Source organism: Mastomys coucha, unplaced genomic scaffold, assembly GCF_008632895.1.
Source record: "Mastomys coucha isolate ucsf_1 unplaced genomic scaffold, UCSF_Mcou_1 pScaffold12, whole genome shotgun sequence".
NCBI classification, from domain to species: domain Eukaryota; kingdom Metazoa; phylum Chordata; class Mammalia; order Rodentia; family Muridae; genus Mastomys; species Mastomys coucha.
In genome coordinates, this window is record NW_022196894.1 from 26,858,080 (window position 1) to 26,879,654 (window position 21,575).

Sequence of the window (21,575 nt, forward strand, 5' to 3'; positions counted from 1 at the left end):
GGAGGGCACCACCCAATCAGAAGAGAAGGGGAGGTGAAATGGGAGGAGTCACTCTGTAAGGAAGTAGGGACTGGGAGTCTGGGCAGCTACTGGGATGTAAAATGAATTAAAAAATGAATTAATTAATGGAGAAAAAATTCACATCCTTGTGTTTGCGTAGCAAGCGCTTTTCTAACTGAGGTTTCTCCCCAGCCCTTTTCTGCCTTTTCACACATTACAGAAGTATCTTTGTAGACCCTTTTTGGAGATCAGCAGAATGTTGTTAACCAACAGGCGTATTAATGAAAACTCAGTGTTTGTCTGGCACTTTACAGTGCCCCAAATCCTTCACAATCTCAGTATGCAGGCAAGTCTGCAAAGGAGGCAGAATTATCTCAAGTGCACCGATGGGACAAGAGCCTTACGGTCTTGGTTCTAGATCCACATGGCCAGGGACAGGCAGGAAGCAATTTTCACTGTCACAGCAGATCCAGGACAGGTTTATGATTTCTGCCCCTCAACTGTCATTCACACTTAGCTCGGAAAATAAGACTAGTTTGAACAAGAGTTGCGTATGTTGATGTGTGAACCTCTACTCTGTAACAGAGTAGCTACCAGCTCATTGTGTCTACTTAAATTTAAATCAACTAAGAACAAGGGAAACTAATAGCTCAGTTTCTTACTTCGTACTCACAATGGAAGTGTTTGTTAGCTGTTTTTGGGAGTCTGATTTAGGCTGGTGTTTCCTCAAGGCTGTCTGAGGACATTGGTATCATGTTATGGTCTATCTAGAAGGAGTTTGGGTCAAATACATTAGGTGAATACTACATGTAGTATCCTCTCTTGAATATTCAAAATGAACCACAGTATGTTAAAGAAGATCCCTATTCAAACACTAAATTTAATTTCATTTAAAAAGCACTTCCACAAATTATGAATTTATGGATTCCTATACCATGTTGTACTCTTTAACAGAATTCTTTGAAAAAAAGATGGACAGATCTTGTTAGGGTAAGACCAGAATTCATCGAAAGAGTAGTCACATGCCACCCTTTAATACAGATCTTCTTGACATGGTGTCTGCCAACCACGAAATCAGAGGGATGAGACTATTCAGCGCTATTACATCTCCAAACCTCAAAGCCTGCTCCCTCTACTCTGATTGCGTCTACAAGTTCCATGAACAAGAAAGCACAGTTGACTTGAACACAAACTTGCACAGACTGCAGACATTGCCAGAGAAGCATCCTGAAACACTGGAAACCCAAGGATGTCCAGCTGCAAAAGAAAGTACAAGCGTGTGTCTGCATCAGTTTTAGAGATTGAAGTAGACAGAGGAAAGTGTGACCAACCAGCATAGCAGAGAGGAAAGGATGTTTCAAGCTGAGGGCCAGAGATAGTCTGAGCAGCAGGGAACAGCTCTCCAGTCATTCCCACACAAGAACTCAGAGGAGCAGGGAAGATAGACAGAAAGCGAACTGCAAAGGCCCATTCTGCTCCACACTATCCAAGCACTAGACAGATAACAGCTGCTTTCCCACCAGCAGAGCAAGCTTCAAATATAAACTAGAGGTAGGGGAGGCTACATTTATCCCAGCAATGAAAACTATTCGACTGCTATTTTCCTATTCTTATTTTTTCCTTTGCTATTTTTCGCTTCAGTTTTGATGTCACGTGATTGGGATTTATGATTATTCTTTGTCTGCAACTATTCTCTCCCGATCTCTCTTATTCCTCAAAGCTTAACCCTCTGTGCTTTGCCTCTTGCTCCTACTTAATATCTTCGTATTTTCATTTCTTACTTATCACTGTCTCTACTCTTAATAACATTTAATCAATGACCTTGTGCTCTCAATAACTCTGTTGTTTCTAACTTGATTGTGGGTATAAATGATGCACCTAATTGCTATTTTTCTCTATTATCTTATTGTTGACAAATCCTGTTCTTTGTTTCTTTTGTGTAAATAGTAGAGATCATAAGCTCAAGAGAAAAGTATTCAGGAAGAAGACCCACAGGAAACAACATGCACAAAAGATGGGAGAAGCCTGAAAGACACATCTACCCAAAAAGGCATGCAGATCACAGGCAAAACAAAGCAAAGGCCTCCAAAGGCTTACCGGCCCTAAATACGGAAAACAAAACAAAACAAGAACAAGCAAGAACAAACAACAGAACCGAACAAGTCACTGAAAAGCCAAACAAATGATTCAAAATCCTACTTTTAAAAATGTTCAGTAACTTCCTGAAGAATCAAACAAGCAGATGAATGAAACAAGGTATTAATTTAGAGGCTGGGGAGATAGCTCAGCCTGTAAAGTGCTTGTTGCCAAGACCTGAATCCAGACTCCACATAAAGGCAGACACAGTAGCCTCTGCCGGTAAACCCAGCATGACGACAGTGAGATGGGAAGCAGAGACAGGAAAATCCCCAGAAGCAAGTGGGCTAGATAGCCTGGGGTCCACAGCAGCAGGCAGGAGGGTTAGGTGGAAGATGAGGACTACAGCTAAGGTTGTCCTCTGCCTGCACACACACCTACACACACACCACACACACCCACACACACCTACACACACCTACACACACACCTACACACACCTACACACACACCTACACACACCTACACACACACCCACACACACACACACACCTACATACACACCTACACACACACACACCCCCACACACACACCTACACACACACCTACACACACACCTGCACACACACCTACACACACACCTACACACACACCTACACACACCTACACACACACCTACACACACACCTGCACACACACACCTACACACACATCCACACACACCTACACACACACCCACACACACCTACACACACCTACACACACACACATGTGGAGAGAGGAGAGGGGGAATTCAGAATGGAAATAGAGATTTTGAAGAAATTAAAAAACATAAATGTTGGAAAAGAAAGACTAAGACTTGAATCAGTCAAAACCTCACGCACACAGGAAAGGTATCACCAGTAAAAGACAGGTCAAGAAACTGTCACATTCAGATAGTAATGTTAAAAATCAAACAAACATCATCACAGCTTGAAGGAAATCTGAGACATCATCAGGAGAGAAAATTTAAGAATTCATAGGGGTAGAAGGAGAGAGTTGCCTCAAAATTAAAAGCACAGAACCAAAATTTAAGCATATGTATATGACATGTATAGGTGTATATGTATGGCATTTAGAACCCTACATGGACACAACGGAACAATAATAACTTACTTGCAACAACAAAACTATCAGAATAACATCAAGCTTCTCAGCCAAAAGCCCTAAAGCCAGGAAAGCAAGGAAAGAAGGATTTCAAGTCCCAAAGTAAAGAACTGCCAACCAAAATTATTATATCTAGTAGAATTATGTTCTAACGTAAAGGAGAAGTAAGGACATCCCAGGATGTCCTTTAGTAAAACCTAAAGCATTTCATAGCCACTAAGCCATGATTGCAGAAGATATTTATAAGAATTCTACAAACAGAGGAGAAAAGTAGTCACAACATGAAAGGAGGGGGGGGCAGGAGGAAGGGGAGGGGTAGAAGGAGAAAATAAAAAGAGGAGAAGGCAAAGAAGGAAGAAAGAAAAAGAAAGAAAGAAAGAAAGAAAGAAAGAAAGAAAGAAAGAAAGAAAGAAAGAAAGAAAGGAAGGAAGGAAGGAGAAAGAAGGAGAAATTTATAAAAACAGAAAAATAAATAAAAATTAGGAGTTAAAAAACACCCAATTCAGCAAATCAGCAAACCCTAAAGGCCAGTAAAATAAAAGAAAATTAAAATAAAAAAAAAATCAAGTAGTTTCAAACCAACCGAAGAATACAAAAACTACAGGAAATAGCAAATATATTTCCATAATAATCCTGAATATTAATGGATGCAACTTTCTAATTAACAGACACTGACCAGCTGATTGAATCAGAATGTAAGATCGAACTATTTTCTGGCTGCAAGAAACATGTTTCATAGTTCTACCAGAGGACCCAGCTATACCACTCCTGGGCATATACTCAGAAGATGCTCCAACACATAATAAGGACACATGCTCCACCATGTTCATAGCAGCCTTATTTATAATAGCCAGAAACTGGAAACAACCCAGATGTCCCTCAACAGAGGAATAAATACAGAAATTGTGGTACATCTACACAATGGAGTACTACTCAGCTATTAAAAACAATGAATTTATGAAATTCTTAGGGAAATGGATGGATCTGGAGAATATCATCCTGAGTGAGGTAACCCAATCACAAAAGAACACACATGGTATGCATTCTCTGATAAATGGATATTAGTCCAGAAGTCTGGAATACAGGAAGAACAACCCAAAAACCATAAGAAGCTCAAGAAGAAGGAAGACCAAAAGGTGGACATTTAGTTCCTTCTTAAAAGGGGGAACCAAATACCCACAGAAGGAGTTGCAGAGACTAACTATGGAACAGAGACTGAAGGAAGGACATGATAGCCTAATATAGTTATCTCCTGAGAGGCTCTGACAGTACCTGACTAACACAGATGTAGAGGCTCACAGCCATCCGTTGAATTGAGTACAGGGTCCTCAGTGATGGAGTTAGAGAAAAGACCAAAGGAGCCAAAGGGTTTGTAGCCCCTTAGGATGAACAACAATATGAACTAACTAGTACCCTCAGAGCTCCCAGGGTCTCAACCACCAACCAAGAACTATACATGGTGGGACTGATTGTTCTGGCAGCATGTGTATAGTAGAGGATTGCAAAGTTGATCATCAATGGGAGGAGAGGACCTCGGCCCTGTGAAGGTTCTGTGCCCCAGTGTAGGGGAATGCCAGGGCCAATAAGTGGGAGAGGGTGGGGTGGCAAGCGTGGGGAGGGGGGAGGCAACAGAGGTTTGTTCTTGTTGTTTTTGTTTGTTTCTTTGGTTTTTGGAGGGGAAACTGGGAAAGGAGAAACCATATGACATGTAAATAAAGAAAATATCTAATAAATAAAACACACACAAAAAAAACCATGTTTCATTGGTAAACACATAGGAAAACTGAAAAAAGAATAATCGAAGAATGGAAAATTATGCATCCTACATCAAGTAGATGCAGAAGATAAACAGAATTAGCCATATCTGACAAAGTAGATTTCAAACCAAAATTATGAAGAAGAGATAGAGGATGTTACTAAAAGAAAATATCCATTAAGAAGGTAGAAAAGGTAAAGATATAGGTTCAATGTTGGGGTACCTAATTATGTAAAACACACTGAAAAAGACAGTTTCATACATAATAATACCATGACAATTCAATTCCTTACTCTGATCAATAAATAAAACACCACAGTCAGAAAAATCTACAAAGAAAGCTCATTGTTCAACAGTACCATAAAGCAAACAGATCAAATGGACTTACTTAAAGGACATCTGCTGAACATTCTACCTCTCAGAAGTGAATATACATTGCTGTCAGCAGCCCATAGAACTTTCGCAAAAAACACAGATCATATTTTGTGCCATAAACCAAGTCTTGAAAAATACATTTTCTGAAATCTTATCAACTTACAGTGGAATAAAACCAAAAATCAATAGCCAGAAATGCTACACATAGGCGTGGATAATAAATAATACTATTTTGAACGACCAACTTGTCACTGAAAAAGACAAGGAGGAAACCAAAAATTCCTAGAGTCAATAAAAATTAAAACATGATTTATTGAAACTGTTATAACATAGTAGAGTTAGTTCTAAGGGACATGAATTAGTATTGGTTCTACACTTAAAAATCAGGGAAAACACTCTGCTGGGCTTGCAGACAGGAGCCTAGCAAAATTGTCTCCTGCAAGGCTTCATTGAGCAGTGGATGGAAACAGATGCAGGGACCAACAGTCAAACATCAGGAGGACCTCTGAGAGTCTTGTGGAAGAGTAAGGGATAGGACTGAACAAGCTGGATGGGTCAAGGACACCACAAGAAGACCTACAGTGTTAACTAGCCTGGATCCATGGGTCTCACAGAGACTAAGTCACCAACCGAAGAGCATTCAGGGGCTGGACCTAGGCCCCCTAGATATTTGTAGCAGATGTACAGCATGGTCATGTGGGTCCCCTAACAACTGAAAGTGGAGGTTGGATCTGACTTAGTTTGCCTGCCATTGGCTTCCCTTCCCATAACTAGAATACCTAGTTGGGCCTCAGTGGGAGCGAATGTACTTCAGCCCACAGCAACTGGATTTCCCAGGGTGGGGTGATATCCAAGGGGGTCTTCCCCTTCTCTGAGGAGAAGGCGAGGGGGTAATAGTGGGAGGTATTTGTAAGGGTGGGGCTGGGAGGGGAGGAGGGACTATGGTGCTGTGATCAAGATGTATAATGGATAAATAATATAATCGATTAAAAATCAGGGAACACTCAAATAATTGAGTAGTTTGCCTCTTAGAAAGCAAGAATGAAAAAATAGAAAGAGAAAGAAAGAGAGAGAAAGAAAGAAAGGAAGGAAAGAAGGAAGGAAGGAAGGAAGGAAGAAAGAAAGAAAGAAAGAAAGAAAGAAAGAAAGAAAGAAAGAAAGAAAGAAAGAAAGACATTGGAAATTATATAACTCTAATGAAGCTGTTTCTTTCTGAGGTGCAAGGGCAGTTGGGCATATACAGATCACTAAATGTAAAAGACATAGATGGACTACAGGCAGAAATCGATTATCAATCCAATAGATGCAGAAAAGACCTTTGACAGAGTTCAGCAAGTGATTACATCTCTGAAGCAACTAGGAACAGAACAAATACACTTAAGCAAAATAATGGCTATTATGACTGTAGGAGCAGCGTTGGTCGCTGTGCTCACAGATAAGCACTAGGGAAACCTGGGAATGAATGTGGCTAATAGCCTGATGACCTCTATGTGCTCCTCTAGCTCCTCCATCTCCCATAGCTCCCCCGGACTCTTATATTGAGTTTGTTTATCTCAATCAATCTATAGCAATCTCCTCCCCCAGACCTTTATCCTTGAACATGTTTACCTTGAGCCTGCTTTCTTAGTTAATATATAAAGCCCATCTTTATGGACGAGATTACTTGTATTTTACAAGTATTTTGATGTAATCATGCCTTAAGCTTTCTTGTGCACTACAGATTGAGCTAATTATCACCAAGAAGCTTTTTATCAAATTATGCTATGCATAAATATGCCTAAAATAATTGACCTGGTGTCAGACTCTTGAAGTTTATAACTTCACTGGCTACTGGGTCACGTTGTAGTGAATTTCCTTCTTATTTCCCTGGCTCAACACTCTGCTGGCTGTAGTATTTGCAGAGACCGCCACAATGTCAAACATACAGCCAGCATGAGACCAAATGGGGAAAAACTCAAATATCCTAACAAAGTAAAACAATGAGAAAGCAGCGTCTCCTCTTTCAGCTCTTCTCAATGCAGTGCTTGAAGTCTTAGCTAGAATAGTAATGAAAATGAAAAATGAAAGGATTTCAAATAGAGAGAAGCCCACTGCAGATGACATGTCCCTAGACTTAAGGGACATGCCTAAATGCCTCTGCCATAAAACTCTTGGATGTAATGAAGGATTTCAGCAAAGCAGCAGGATGTAAAATCAACAAACAAATTGCAGTAGCTTTTCTATATGTCAACAGCAAGAAGGAAACCTGAAAGTGATTTCATCCATAACAGCTTCAAAGCACACCAAGGATACTTTGTAAGGAATTCTGAAGTACTATTAGCAATATATGTAGAAAATATATTAATTAAAAAATAAGCTTTATGAAAAGAGTATTATAATTTGTAACAACTTTTAACAACACAGTGAAGCTTTTTCTGACTTTTCTACTCAGAAGTGTAACTGCTGGTGATGAGCAACCCTAAGCTCTCTTCCTCACTCTGTGTCTGGAGTCTTGGGGTGCTGCCAGGTTGTAGTCTCTCCCTCAGAACTCATTTGCATATAGAAAACAGTGGAGGTGCCTCTCCAAAATTTTCTCTGATCGATCCTCTTGGCACTTTATGGCTCTGTGACGAGGCTAACCCTGCTGTATAGCTCACTGTTATTTAGTAGATCGTATTCTATAAAATTTATTGTGCAGAAAAATTAGTATAGATCTTTAAAAAAATATACTCTGTCTTTACAGAGTTGTTTATTAACTTTCTCTGTTAACAGGCAAACTACGTGATTCCAAATGTATGTTAGTAATAAATATGAGTCAAGATACTGAGGGTTAATGAATGTATTAAAGAATAATGCTTTGTTCCTTCCATTAATAACTGAAAATTAGAGTTGATGAGTGTAAGTATAACTGCCTCCTAAATCTAGACTTGTTTTTTAAACAGTCTATATCACTTGCAAATGTGAAAGATTATTTTTTCCTTGCTGAATAAAATATACTTAGATAAACTAATGAATTGCTCAAAATAATAAAAATAGCTAGGAATAAGTTTAACCAAAGATGTGAAAACCCTTTTCAATAAAAACTTTTAAGCATCATTGAACACAATTGAAAAAGACACTAGAAGATGGATAGGTCTCCTACATTCACTGATGTAGGAATCCATATAATAGGATCCATATAATAGGAATTGCCACATTACCAAAATAGAAGACTGAAGATTTAATTTGATCCCCATAAAAATTCCAAAGATGTTATTCACGGAACTAGAAAAAGTACAATATCAAAATTCATATGAAAGCATATAAGACCACTGAGAACCAAAACAATCCAAAGCAAGAAAAGCAATGTTAGAGGGATCACACCAGCTGACTTCAAATTATACTACACATCCATGGTAACAAAACCCACACCGTACTAACACAAACACAGAACATAGACCAAAGAAATAATAAGATACAGTGATAAATCAGTCACACCCAACTGAATTTTGAATATATATGTATATTTTGAATATATGTGTCAAGAGCCTTTGGGGGTCACTTGGTAGGAATCTGACATTGGCCAAAGACGAGGAAATGGGTTTCAGGCAGGAATCTGACCTTAGGTCATGACAAAGAAGTAAGTTCAGGCAAGAATCTGATTTTGGGGTGGAACAAAGAAGCAAGCTTCAGGCATGAGTATGACTTTGGGCTAGGACAGGGAAGTAGGCTCAGATATCTTGATCATCCTGATAAGCCCTTAGAAACAGTGATCATGGGAGTGGTCTTGGGACTTTGTTTATTGTCTTGCTTGTTCCTTGATTATTTGTGTTTATTGTCTTGCTTGTTCCTCATTGTACTATTTGTCCTTAATACTTGTATGTAATTAAAATGGTATGAAAGTGGATTGGGTAAAAATAAACCTGCCTCAGTCTCAGAACTGGCTGGGGTCATGTTGTCTAACTGTCTTTTCTCTTTTTAATCCTCACTCCTGCACTAGAGAACCTGTTGACTGACTGAGCTGGCTTGGTCATGTATGTGTATGCATATGGTATATGTATATATGTAATACACACATACACACACATATATATACATATAGGTATGTATATATGTATCTATATACATATGTATTAGAAAAAAAACAGCCTTTTCAACTGATGGTGCTAGAAACCTGGATTTGTATGTATAAAATATAACTAGATTCCTATCACCTATCTGATGAAAATATTGATTCAAAATGCATCAAAGACTTTAATGTAAAACCTGAAATTTTAGAATTACTACGGGGGGCGGGGGGAACACATCAAGACAAAGACTTGGGTGTGGATTTTCGGAAAAAGGACTCCAACAGCTCAGGAAATAGCAAGAATTGACAAATGGAACTATATGACATTAACAAGCTTCTGCACATCCAAGGGAGCTAACAGAATGAAGAGAGCCTGTAATTGGGAGAGCAAGCCACAACAAATGCTGATACGGATTCAGTGAAAAGGGAGCCTTTACATTCTGTTGGTAGCAATGCAAATCATTCAGCTACTACGAAAATTAAGACCAAAGTTTCTGAAAAAATTAACACTGTATGATCCTGTTTACTATGGCACATCCAGCAAAAGCAAGGACAGAGAATCAGCCCAAGTGTTCACCAGTAAATACGTGGATATGGAAACTGTGGCACATTTACACAGTGGAGCTTTATTCACTGATGCAAACAAAATTATGACATTTGGAATGAAATTTCAATGGAACAGGAGACCATGTTAAATGAAATAAGCAAGCTCAGAAAGCCAAGTATCGCATGTTTTCTGCCATACGTGGGACTTAGATTGCATCCACGTATATACATCATATATATGATATGTACATACTAAAAGGACTATTTACAAGGCAGAAGGATAATAAAGGGAAAGTCACTTCATCAAAGTACATCGTGTTGAAGAAAATGTCATTATAAATCCCACCATATTGTATGATGAATCTATGCTGATAAAATTTGGAAAAATATATATCTTTATAATGATTATTCATTTATAATAATGATTAATGATAAAGTGTAACAATTTTCTACATTTGTAACTGAATTAAAAAGGATCCAGCTTGGCCAATAAAGGTTTCTTCATTTGATTAGTTAATATAATCATCGCCTTACCCAACCAGTGCCTTCAAACATTTTAAGGTCCAAAGGGTCTCCTTGGATGGTCCCATCAAGAAGGATCAGAGAGTGGCAGCTAGTCATGGCTGCACACAGTGGGCCCCAGGGCACAGCCTCACCTGAGGCAAAGCTGTGGACTGCCTGGAAACTGGTTAAAAAGATAATGTTAAAATTTTCACTAAAGTAATTTGCATGTCCTGCCTCTTAAATCTTACCAAGGCAGCACCCTGGCTAGCTGACTCTAACCTCTAGCTTCTAACCACTAACTTCTAACCTCTAACCTTTAACCTCTTCAGTGGCTTTCCCATAGGCCTTACCACTGATCCTAGAACTCTGGGCACAGCCCATATGGGACTGACTGAATGAACATGGGAGCTGCAAAAATTAGGGCAACGGTAAAATGTTTCTGAGTGTCAACCACCACAAACTAATTCAAAATCAAATGTGTAATGAATCTAAAATATTTTACGCAGTGCTAGCCCATGCTGCCTCCCATGACTTCACTGTAGCCTTGGTTCTGAATACATAACATGCCCAGCTTGTATAGTGCACACCAGTACAGCTGGCAGAATCAAAGAATAATGCCCAGAACTCATTGGCTTAGAACATAGACTACTATCACATTATAAACTGCAGGGTTTGCACTATACACACAAAACTTTCACTACAGAACGTGATTTTTTGGTCATGGAAAACAAAGACTTTTAATATTTTCCTACTATCATATAAAGCATGGGTTTAAAGTAAATTGATAATTCATTATCAGTGTTTGGTCTGTATACTTATTTTCTATATCTATGAACCTGAAGCTGCATACAGATTTCTTGAGTGAAAGGCATCATACCTGACCTAACTCTGTCTCACCTTGCACCTGCTGATCTTAGCAATATCCTTTGTGCCCTGATTCTAGAGCCAGACTGAGCCTCTTGCTTTTGACTCTACTTGTTTAGGGATTTTTCTGCTCATGGTCCTCTGCTCTCTTGGGGTTTTTAGTTTTCAGCTATAGCGTTCTACCTGCATAGTAATGTTTACATAACCCTTCTTTGAGTTGGATATGGATTTTCCCATTTGATAAAGACTACCCACCGGTCAATCAAAAACCAAATTTCAGGGGGTTTGGATCTAATCACATGGACTTGTGTGGTGTTGCATGTAAACCCACGAAGCTCTCTGAGCAGTCACATACTCTAAGCAAGAAATCTCTAGATTCACGAGGGAACTGGGGAAGGAAGAAACTTCCTTAGTGGTCCAAGCAACTGAAAGCAAGCAGAGGCTTTAAACTGATTTTCATTACTCAGTTCCTTGGAGCCTACCACTGTTTCTAGAAACTTCTTTCTAATCTACACATCCTGCTGCTGAAGCTTCTCCTCATTGACAATATACCCTGGGGTTATTTACCTTCATCCCCTCCTAGTTTTGAGCTGAACAGTGATTATGTTTAGTTGATTCTACTTCTCAAAAGCACGAGCCTACTAGGGGCAAGGGAGGAAGATAGGGAAGTGGGAAGCAGGAGAACCATCTTCCTCCCTTCCTTGCCCTGGGTCATAGGCACCCTACTTCTCTAGACAAAAGGCCTAGTCAGTATGAAGAGCCAGGACCATGAATGGAGCTAGAAATCAAGCTGTTCCCTGTGCTCAGCCTGGGCAGTCTTCTACAACATGGCATTGTGCTCAGGGTGTAGCTAACTCTATCACTAGCTTGGTGAACCCTGCCCGACTATTTCTCTGAATCTTCAGCTGCCTCAGCCATTTTTTTTCTGGGAGCCAAAGTAGGGCAATCAAAGCTGAAGACTGGAGGCATTAGCATTTAGAAGGCATAAAGGCACACCTCAGCCCTGCAGGAAAAAGCTAAGACCACTCTCCCTCCCCTCTCCTGCTCTGCTCTGAGGTATGTATCTGTATGTACCTTCTTTGTTTTACCATGGCAGCCTTTTTAGCCCAGGTCTGTAAAATGTATAACTAGATGCACTTTAAAATCTCCCTCATATGCCATCATTTTTCAGAGAGTCATCCTTGACGCCTTAAAATTCAAAATGACTTTCTATCTTCAATCATCAGGTGTCATAAAAAGTCAGAGCTGTATGTTACATCAAGCAATTTTATTGTTCTGTCTCCATTCTGATTTTCCTGTCTTCATAGCCAGAATTTCCATGGCCTGGGTTGCCCATTGAAGGCGAATGCACTCACACATCTTCATCCCATTAGCCTGGGAACTCCACAGGGAGTCAATGGAGCCCCTTTCTGGGTCTCTGAACACAGCAGTCTGCCCAGCCACCCAGGAAGCCTTGTGATCTATAATCAAGCATGGTCTTGATTCCATGGCTTGATCTTCTCTGTCTTATTCATTTGGCTCCTTACCCATCACCCTCATTCTCTCCCATTTATTTTCACGTTGAATTTGCAGATCTACTTTCTTTGTCTGACTTGGGGGCACATCTAATTAAATGAATTAAAGTAATTGGGAGCCAGTGTGAATCTTATTCCCCAAGCTTGGTAAGGGTGGATTTGGATTTTACCACAGGAACCTACCACCAGACCTCCCATCTTAGATTCCTACCAGTTTCCAGCAGTGGGGACGGTCCCCCAGAGGTCCAGCCCATCTTCTGTCAGAGTTCCTGTCTGAATAAAAAGTTGTAATTGATTTTTAAGCAGAATAGTTAAAGCTTGCATGTCATGATTTAAACAAAATCCAAGCTTCCAAGAAACTACAGTATATCCTGTCATCCAAAATCTTGTTTATGAGCAACCTCATTTAGTGCAGGATCCCCGGGAGGTTCCAGCTTCTACATGACACTGTGCAAGAGCTTTGTTTGAATCTGCTTGCTTGTTGTCCTGTCTGCTGTTGTCATTGAGAGGCTCCTTCAGCGGAAACTCAGCAAGAGCCACCTCACGGCTGACTCTGCAGTGGACACCTGCTGTCTTTTCAAAACAGAATTTGGGTTGTTTTTTTTTTCCCCCTCTTTTCAAGACCAGCTAGTCCACCATTTTCCTTTCGGCTCATCGTAATTTTCTAAAACTGTGGCCAATATAGTAACCATTCAGATCATAATGAAATGTTGCTGAAGATTTTTTAGCCCACAGATAGAAATGAAATGCTAATAATAAATATTAATGAATGTCTGTGAGCGCGTTTTATTGTCAGATCAAGAGGAAAACTGTCATTTGATACTCTGTATTATAGGAAAGTATTTATCAGTTAATGTAACCCAGAAAGCAAATAGAAGCAAGTCTGTTATACTATGTTCATGTCCCAGTTATTCATTCGCTGCTTGTTTCTGTGGTCTGGCGGCCTAAGGCTAACCACTTTGATCCTGCCCAGAGTGAGTCGAGTGGCTGCTGCTGTTCCAGAACAGGTCAAGCAGACAGGACGCTCCTAAATACAGACACTAGTAACTCCAGTGCACATTATTTAAAGCCATCAACACATAAAACACTAGGTTTCCTAGCTTACTACTGGATGGAATCATCTGTCATCACAACATAATCTTACCAGCATGGTGGTTTACAGGTAAGGGCTTACAAGGCTCTCCTCCTGACAACTGAGCACACAGAGGAGAATCAGACAATGATACCCCATGAGGAGACAGTGGTCCACAGGCTGGAAGACTGAACCCAAGTCCAGATAACCTTCTTCCACCAGCAAGGATGTTGGTGAGTTCTGCTAGGCATGTGGGAAGATAAAGCCCACTCTGGCTCTCCAAATCGAAAGAACTAAAGAATCCTTTCTTGAGTTCACTTAGTTCCCAAAGAGAGGCAGCAGGCTCGGAGGAACTATTCCTCAAGAGTGACTTTTGTAAAGAAGCAATTTCTTACATTTTCTCCCGCTTTCTCCAAGGCACCACCAACCTGCCTGCATGTTCAACCACCCAAATCCCCTTGGGTTGCTCCATTTCAGAAAGAATTAGCAGCTTAATTCAAACTGAGATGTTTTTGTTGGGAGGTTACGCTTTTAAGCATCCATGTTTTGAGCATGAACATAGAGAGACTTGGCAACAGGGTAAGAGCAACGAGACCATGATACATCTCTATTTAAAAAATAACCTCACATAACAAAAATAACCTCAAATAGAAAGAAAATGAAATTTTAATTAAAGTTCTAATCTAAAGAGAATAGAACAGCAAAGGAAAGACCTTTATCATAATGTTCAAGCCCAAGCTCAGGCTGAATTGAATAGAGAATCTGCCTTGCAGATGAGAAGAAAGGGAGGTGTACATACAAAAACAAATGCACTCAGAAGCCCAGTGATGTAACACTGGTTGGAAATTAATTGTGGGTTGGTCTAGTTTAACATCGTGTTTATAAGAGTTCTATAATGTAAAGCTAGGAAGGGAACTTAAAGATAATTGTAGTCCAAGCTTTTTACTGAAATAGTGGTAGACACTTAGTTCTAAACTCAGGGTTAGTGACCTCACTTTGCCATGCCCCATCGGGTGTTCTAGCTACATGCTGCCACACTTCATGGGATTCTGCTAAGCACGTGGACAGGCAGTCCCTCTGGCTGTCTAACAGAAGACAGCATGAGGAAGCAGAGAAAAGTTACATAGGAAGTAAAATAACAGCCTCTGGGGGGGGGGACACGGTTTATATAAGGGACACGGTTTGTGACTCACCCTCCTGTAGTCAAGATGCTTTGGAGGATGTTGGGTGTGTAAGAAGAGATTCTAACAGAAAACGGGCAAGGAGCTAAAATCTGACCATGAGGCTAAAGACAGACTGTTGCTCAGCGCTAACACTCCAGTTCCTTTCTAATGGAGAATGAGCACCTTTTCCTTTTTGCCAAAGGGGGGAGGAGAGAGAGAGAGAGAGAGAGAGAGAGAGAGAGAGAGAGAGAGAGAGAGAGAGAGAGAGAGAGAGAGAGAGAGAGAGAGAGAGAGAGAGAGAGAGAGGCTGCTTTCCCCCGAGACAGCAGGACCAGTTCTCAAGCAGCTTCCCCTCAGCTCTCCTCCCTGTCTCTCTCTGACCCCTTCTGCTATGGTTTGAATGTTAACTCTCTCCTACAGGCTCCTGTGTTAGAATGCTTGGGGGCGCAGTTGTAGAATCTTTGGGCATAGATCTTGAAGTTCACAGTCTGCCTCCACTCTCAGTCTAGCTCCCTGCTTCCTTTGTGCTCCAGCTGTGTGTCCCCCTGTCCTCCTTGCCCATGTCCTTGAGGCAAAGCAAACCTCTTCTCCCTTCACTTGCTGCTTTTACGTATTTGCCCATAATGACAAGAAACTAACAGCCTCCTCATAAGGTTCCCATAAAGAGAACAACAAAGAATTCGACAAAAATTTTACTCATAGTATGTGTTTTAAGGCCTCATGCTCTTATTCGACATACGGCTTTCTGCTTAGCTTGCCACATCAGCCCTCCAGCTTCATTTCACTGCATAGTCCAGCTTCTAGCCTTCCTCTGTGGTCTTCTGTCTGTGAGATGTTTGGGTGCCTTTCTCATTCTTGTGCTTTGACCTGGCCATCTCTAAGCTAAGAGGTGGCCTCCAACCTGCGACAGGTAAGTACCTGCTGATGTTTGCTCACATCCCGACCAAGCACACATCTCCCAGCAGGACAATTGTCTTACTCCCATATTCCCTACATCCTCAGCTAGATGCTAAACCTCTTCAGAGGTAGGGATGGCCACTCATGATGCTCTACAAGCACTGTGTACAACACTGGCCCACAGAGAGGGTTTGCTACAAAAAGTAAAGGACCAAAGTGTTGATTAATTACTTGAACAAAATGAACTGAAAGAGGGAACGACCAGCCAAGGCCACTGTACTATAGCCTGTCCATCCTGAGAACAGAATCTAGGTATGGGAGGGAGGCTTGATGCTGGATTCCCTCCTGGTTCCTATAGGAGAGTGGTAGGAATCTTGGACTCCCTGACAACAGCAGCCATCCCCCTCTAGTACATACTCTCCTCTGTCACCTCTCCAGGACCCTGAGTATAACACTTCCTTAGCCTGGATCCCTGACCCCTGGAAGAAGAGGTGGAAGAGTGGTGGCAGCAATGTCAACACTGGCTGTTGTCCACTCCATCTTTGTCATTTCAAGAAGCTGTAGGTGGATGTGAATTAAATCGCTCATGTACGTTCCACACAAGGCACTTCTAAGACATGGACGTTCCCACATGTTTTTGCCTGCAAAGGAGATTACTGGTCCAAGAGACTGTTTCAAAAACATAACACGAGCACAGAAAGTATTAAATTGTACCAGGCAAAGTAAATCATGATAAGATTGCCACACTGCCACCCTCTGAGCCAGCAAGTTTGCTTTCTAGACTGTGACCTCAAACTGCCTACCTCTGTGACTGCCGTTGGCCTCAGTTTCTCAGCTGTATAGTGGGAATGATAGGCAAGCCATTCTCTGTGGTCCTTCCTAGCTGTGCCATGCATCAAAACCATCAACCCCCCAACCTGGTAAGTTTGGAACCCACTTTGTCAAAGCACACGAGGTTGATCTGGCCACACATGTTGATTCTCTGTGGAGAGATGCAGAAAATCTTCTTCTTCTTCAACCTCTTCTGTGCATACACATTGCCTATGGTCAGCGCAGCCGGGAGCACAGGAGGAACAGTGGCAGTGAGGAGGATCAGGGCCATGGTTACAGTTTCTCTTGGAGGAACCTGGAGAGGGGAGAGGATGCACATGGGTTAGCCCAGAAGAGCAAGCTGTCACCCTTCCTCCAGCTGCCTGTTTTCTCCCAGCTGCCTCCTACAACACTTGGCAACCCTAAACCTCGGCTTATAGTATTCCTGGTGAGTTAACTTTCTTGGTGGGGTTGGGTGGTCCCTGGGTTATCCCTAAAGCATACATATATTGTCCCTATTGTACAGCAAGAAGACCTTTTCAATCCCATTCCAAGTCTTCCTGACCTTCTCTGACTCAGTTCCCCTCGTGAATACTCATCCCTCCCTTTGTTCGTCATATCTCCACACACTGTCTGACCTGCGAGGGGCTCACGTAGGCAGGCCTTAGGTTATAATAGTTCACTCCAAAACTTGACATTAGTTTTTCAATCTCTCTGCCTCACAAACCTGCCAATGCCTGAGGCGCATGTGGTGTGTAAGAGCTTTGAATCCTTGTTTGTCTCAAAGTCCAAAATCCAGCTCACTGTCTGGGGAAGAGCCATACTTAGTCCATAGACGGACGGAATAATGACCTGACAAACACTGGAACCAAAGTTGCCAAGATCACAGCATCCCAGTGCATCCTTAGCTCTGGGGAAGCTGATCCTGAGATGGCATTCTTTTCCTGTGGCAGCCATGGGTCTGCACCAGATGCATTATGTATCTCCTTCCTACAACTACTGCTTTCTCTACTTTCTCCAGCTACTTACACGGATTAGTTTCGATCCTGCAGACTCAGACTTGTCTAATCCTGTATGTGCAGATAGTTGCTGCCACAGGGTCAAAGTGTCTGACCCACAAGGTCTGAGATCCAATTTCCAGCCTTGACGTGGAATGGCGGGTTGAGCTCTGTCCAGGAAACCTTCACTGCCAGGCTGTGCCAAGGCTTACTTTGCTTATCTGATAGGTACTTCTGCTTTCCAAGTCAGACTGTCACACTGCATGACATTCTGGACCTTGACATTCTGCCTAGTTCGTCCCAAATTCCATTCTACTAGTGACAAATGCACTGAACTCCTTAGGCCTTATGCTAGTTTGAAATGATGGTTCAGAGATTAGATTCTATCATGAGCATTGACTAGAAATTCTTGGGAGTATGTAATCATCCACCAACATCCTGGTCCCTTGCACATTCACAAATACCCAGCATTCACTGGTACTACCAGTCTGGATGATACCCAGATTCATACCCATGCTTTACTTATAATCTCTTTTTCTTCTTGAACAGTCCATAGGAAGGATCCCAACATGTCTTGAAGGCCACAGGAATGCACAGCAGAACAGACCCTCGGGACCAGAAAGACCCTCAGAGGTTACAAACAGCAGCATCTCCCTCCCTGGCTACCAGTGAAGAGAAGCACCCACATGAACTTGGTAAATGCTTGATTCTGCTTCAAACAACAAACAGAGAGAAAATTCCCTATAGAAGGAACTGGATATCCTGGAGCTGAAGCTACAGTAGTTGTAAGCCACTCAGTGTGGGGGGAGGGAAACAGACCCTGATCCTCTGCAAGAGCAACAAGCACTCTTAACTATTAATTCATCTCCCCAGCACCCTGGAAAACTTTTCATAGCTCTACATCTAACATGAATGTAAATTAAAAATTCATTTGTTACATGTGTCTAAGTGCTACAATTATATGTGTGTGTATGTGTATATATATACATGTATATATATATACATATATATATATGTATATATATATACTTTGTGGGTGTTTGTGAGTGTGAGTGTATATTTATGGGAATGAAACCCAGAGCCTTGTTAGGCAACCACTGTACTAGCAATCTAGCTGTATTTCCAGCCAAGTCTTTTCATGCTGGAGATATAGGCATAGAACATTTCTATTATTTAAGAAAGTTCTTTTGGACAGCATTGATTCACAGAATTATGGAATCTAGAGTCAACATTATCTAACCCTCTGGAGTTAGGTCAAGCTCTTGAAAAACTATGATTGACAACTTACTCGAAGTACTTACTTCATGGTACATATAGACACCCAGGGCATAGAAAAATCCCACAACACCAATGCAGGCCAGGAACACCATGAATTTGAAGGCATCATTATACAGTTTGAAGTTCAGAGGCCGAGGGTAGAGGATGGATCTCACTAGGTCTCCTTTTGCTGTATTATAACCTAGAAATAAAGGCACAGAAGGAGGGAGTCTCAGTTTCTTTCCAGAACCACTGGAATCCTAGAGTGGCTGTGCCACCAGTGTCTGAGATGGAAATAGCATTACTCTGACCCAACAGTCCATTTACCTTCCTTGTCAAAACTCACAGAGAGCAATCAGTGGCTTTCACTCAACACCATTTAATTCCTCTTGTCCTTGGAGACAATGCTTCAGTGGTCCCCATAGCACAACCATTCATTCATCTACAGAGTTAAGAATGTGGACTTGTCAGCAGCAAACTGTGACCAGAGAAAATGAGAAGCCAAGATAAAACTCTGGGAAAGCAGGTATGTGTTGAAAATAAATACAACTTATAAAAGAACTGAAAATTTAAAGAAGCAGAAGGCAAAAGGCAAGTGATTTACTTAAAATATATGTGCATAGGCTTCTCATCATGCCTTCTTTAAACTCCAAGGACTTCCAGGTCAAAATTATAGGCATAGTATTGAAAGTCCTTTTCAACATCATGTGCTTCTATCTTGGCAGACTGTCTTCACTATTCACTGGTGCCAGAAGACCCTGGTACTTTATATTTTGCGCCTATCTCTCTAGCTCTGATATGCTTGGATAAACTCTCCCTCACTCTATCAGGCTTGCTTTCAAATTCCACCTCATCAAAAAGTGTTTCCTCAATTCCATGTCCACATTTGAACCAAAAGTGATTTATATCCTGTAACAGTTGGTCATTTAGCATTTATCACCACTCTATTTAGTTAACTATAAGTTACTGTAAGTACATACATCTGTCTCTTATATCATATAACTTTTCTTAAAGAAACAAACATTAGTTCATTAACTTACATAGCATTTAGTAGATTCTCATTTCTGTTTGACTTATTGACTAAAATATTGGCAGTTCTACACTTTGAATGTGAGTCAGTTTTTTGTTTTTTTGTTTGTTTGTTTGTTTTTGTGTTTTTTTAAGTATAAAGTGGGCCTCAGCCCTATTTCTTGTTGGATGCATGGTTTTCTCAAACATAATTTTCTGGCCTTTAGAGAATTAGGTATATAGTTTTCTCTAAGTTGCCATGTAAGCACTTTGGAAGCACTCACTGAAAGGCATGATCTCTTAATTCAGCTTCTTGATAAAGTAAAATTACTGTCTTAGTTAGGGTTTTATTACTGTGAAAAGACCAAGGCAGCTTTTACAAAAGAAAATATTTAATTGCAGCTGTCTTACAGTTTCAGAGGTTTAGTCCATTATCATCATGGCGGGAAATAAGGCAGCATGCAGATGGAGACATAGTGCTGAGGATCCAAGAGTTCTGCATCATGATCTGAAGGTAGCCAGGAGGATACTGCTCCACATTAGGCAGAACTTGAGCACTAGGAGACCTCAAAGCCCACCCCCACAGTGACACACTTCCTCCAAAAAGACCACACATACTTCAACAAGTCCACACTGCCTGATAGTGGGGCCACGCATATTCAAACCACCACATTCCACTCCTGGTCCACATAGGCTTATAGCCGTAGCATAATGCACGATGCATTTAGTCCAACTTCAAAGCTTCATAGTCTATCATAGTCTAAGCAATGTTTAAAAATTCACAGTTCAAAGATTCATGCAATCTCTTAAGTGTAATTACCTACAAAAATTCAAAATATAAAAGCAAATGATATACTTCCAACATCACAGGAAATGCATTACCATTCCAAAACATCATAGTAAGGAAATAATGGCCTAAAGCGAGACCCAAAGCCAGCTGTGCAAACTCCAAACTCTGTATCTCCATGTCTGATTTCTAACTCCCCTCAGCTTTGTTGACTGCAAACATGGTTTTTCCTCTTTGGCTGGTTCCACTCCCTGCTAGTAGCTTTCCTCAGCAGGTATCCCACAATTCTTCCATCTCTAGCCTCTTGAGGTCTCCCAAGGCCATCCAGACTTCACTTCCACTGCTTCTGGAACACAGCTTCTGTTGCTGCTGTTCTTGGTGGTCATCCCATGATACTGCACCTCCAAAATGATGGGGTCTTCTGCTGCACCAGGGCTGTACTTTCACCAATAGCCTCTCATAGGCTCTCTTCATGGTGCCCAGCCTCCACTTCTTTATATGACCCCTTCATTCCTGGGCCTTCAACTGAGAATGAGTTTGTACCTTTCCCAATGGCATCTCCTAGCTTCTCACAGTGCCAAAACTCAGCTGTGCTCCATGACCCCTTCATGCCTTCAAAACTAGTACCACCTGAATGACTCTTACACATTACCAAGTCCAGCTGCCATCAAAAGGTACAACCTTGGTTGACTTAGACAATAGCCTTTCTGAGCCTCCATGTAGGGACACTTCTGCTGATACCTGGCCTCAGCAGTTTTCCTTAGTCTCAGAGGG

The 21,575-nt window shown here is 41.2% G+C and overlaps 1 protein-coding gene across 1 annotated transcript in view; it reads right to left on the reverse strand.

Annotated features, from left to right (window-relative positions):
• Atp13a5 (ATPase 13A5) overlaps window positions 1–21,575 on the reverse strand; it is a 129,709-nt gene that overhangs the window by 55,803 nt on the left and 52,331 nt on the right. Inside the window, exons 11-14 of the mRNA XM_031363567.1 lie at window positions 19,051–19,208; window positions 16,879–17,067; window positions 13,021–13,082; window positions 10,462–10,612 (exon numbers count right to left, since the gene is read on the reverse strand). Coding sequence (XP_031219427.1) covers window positions 10,462–10,612; window positions 13,021–13,082; window positions 16,879–17,067; window positions 19,051–19,208 — 560 coding nt within the window. The remainder of the gene's footprint in view (window positions 1–10,461; window positions 10,613–13,020; window positions 13,083–16,878; window positions 17,068–19,050; window positions 19,209–21,575) is intronic.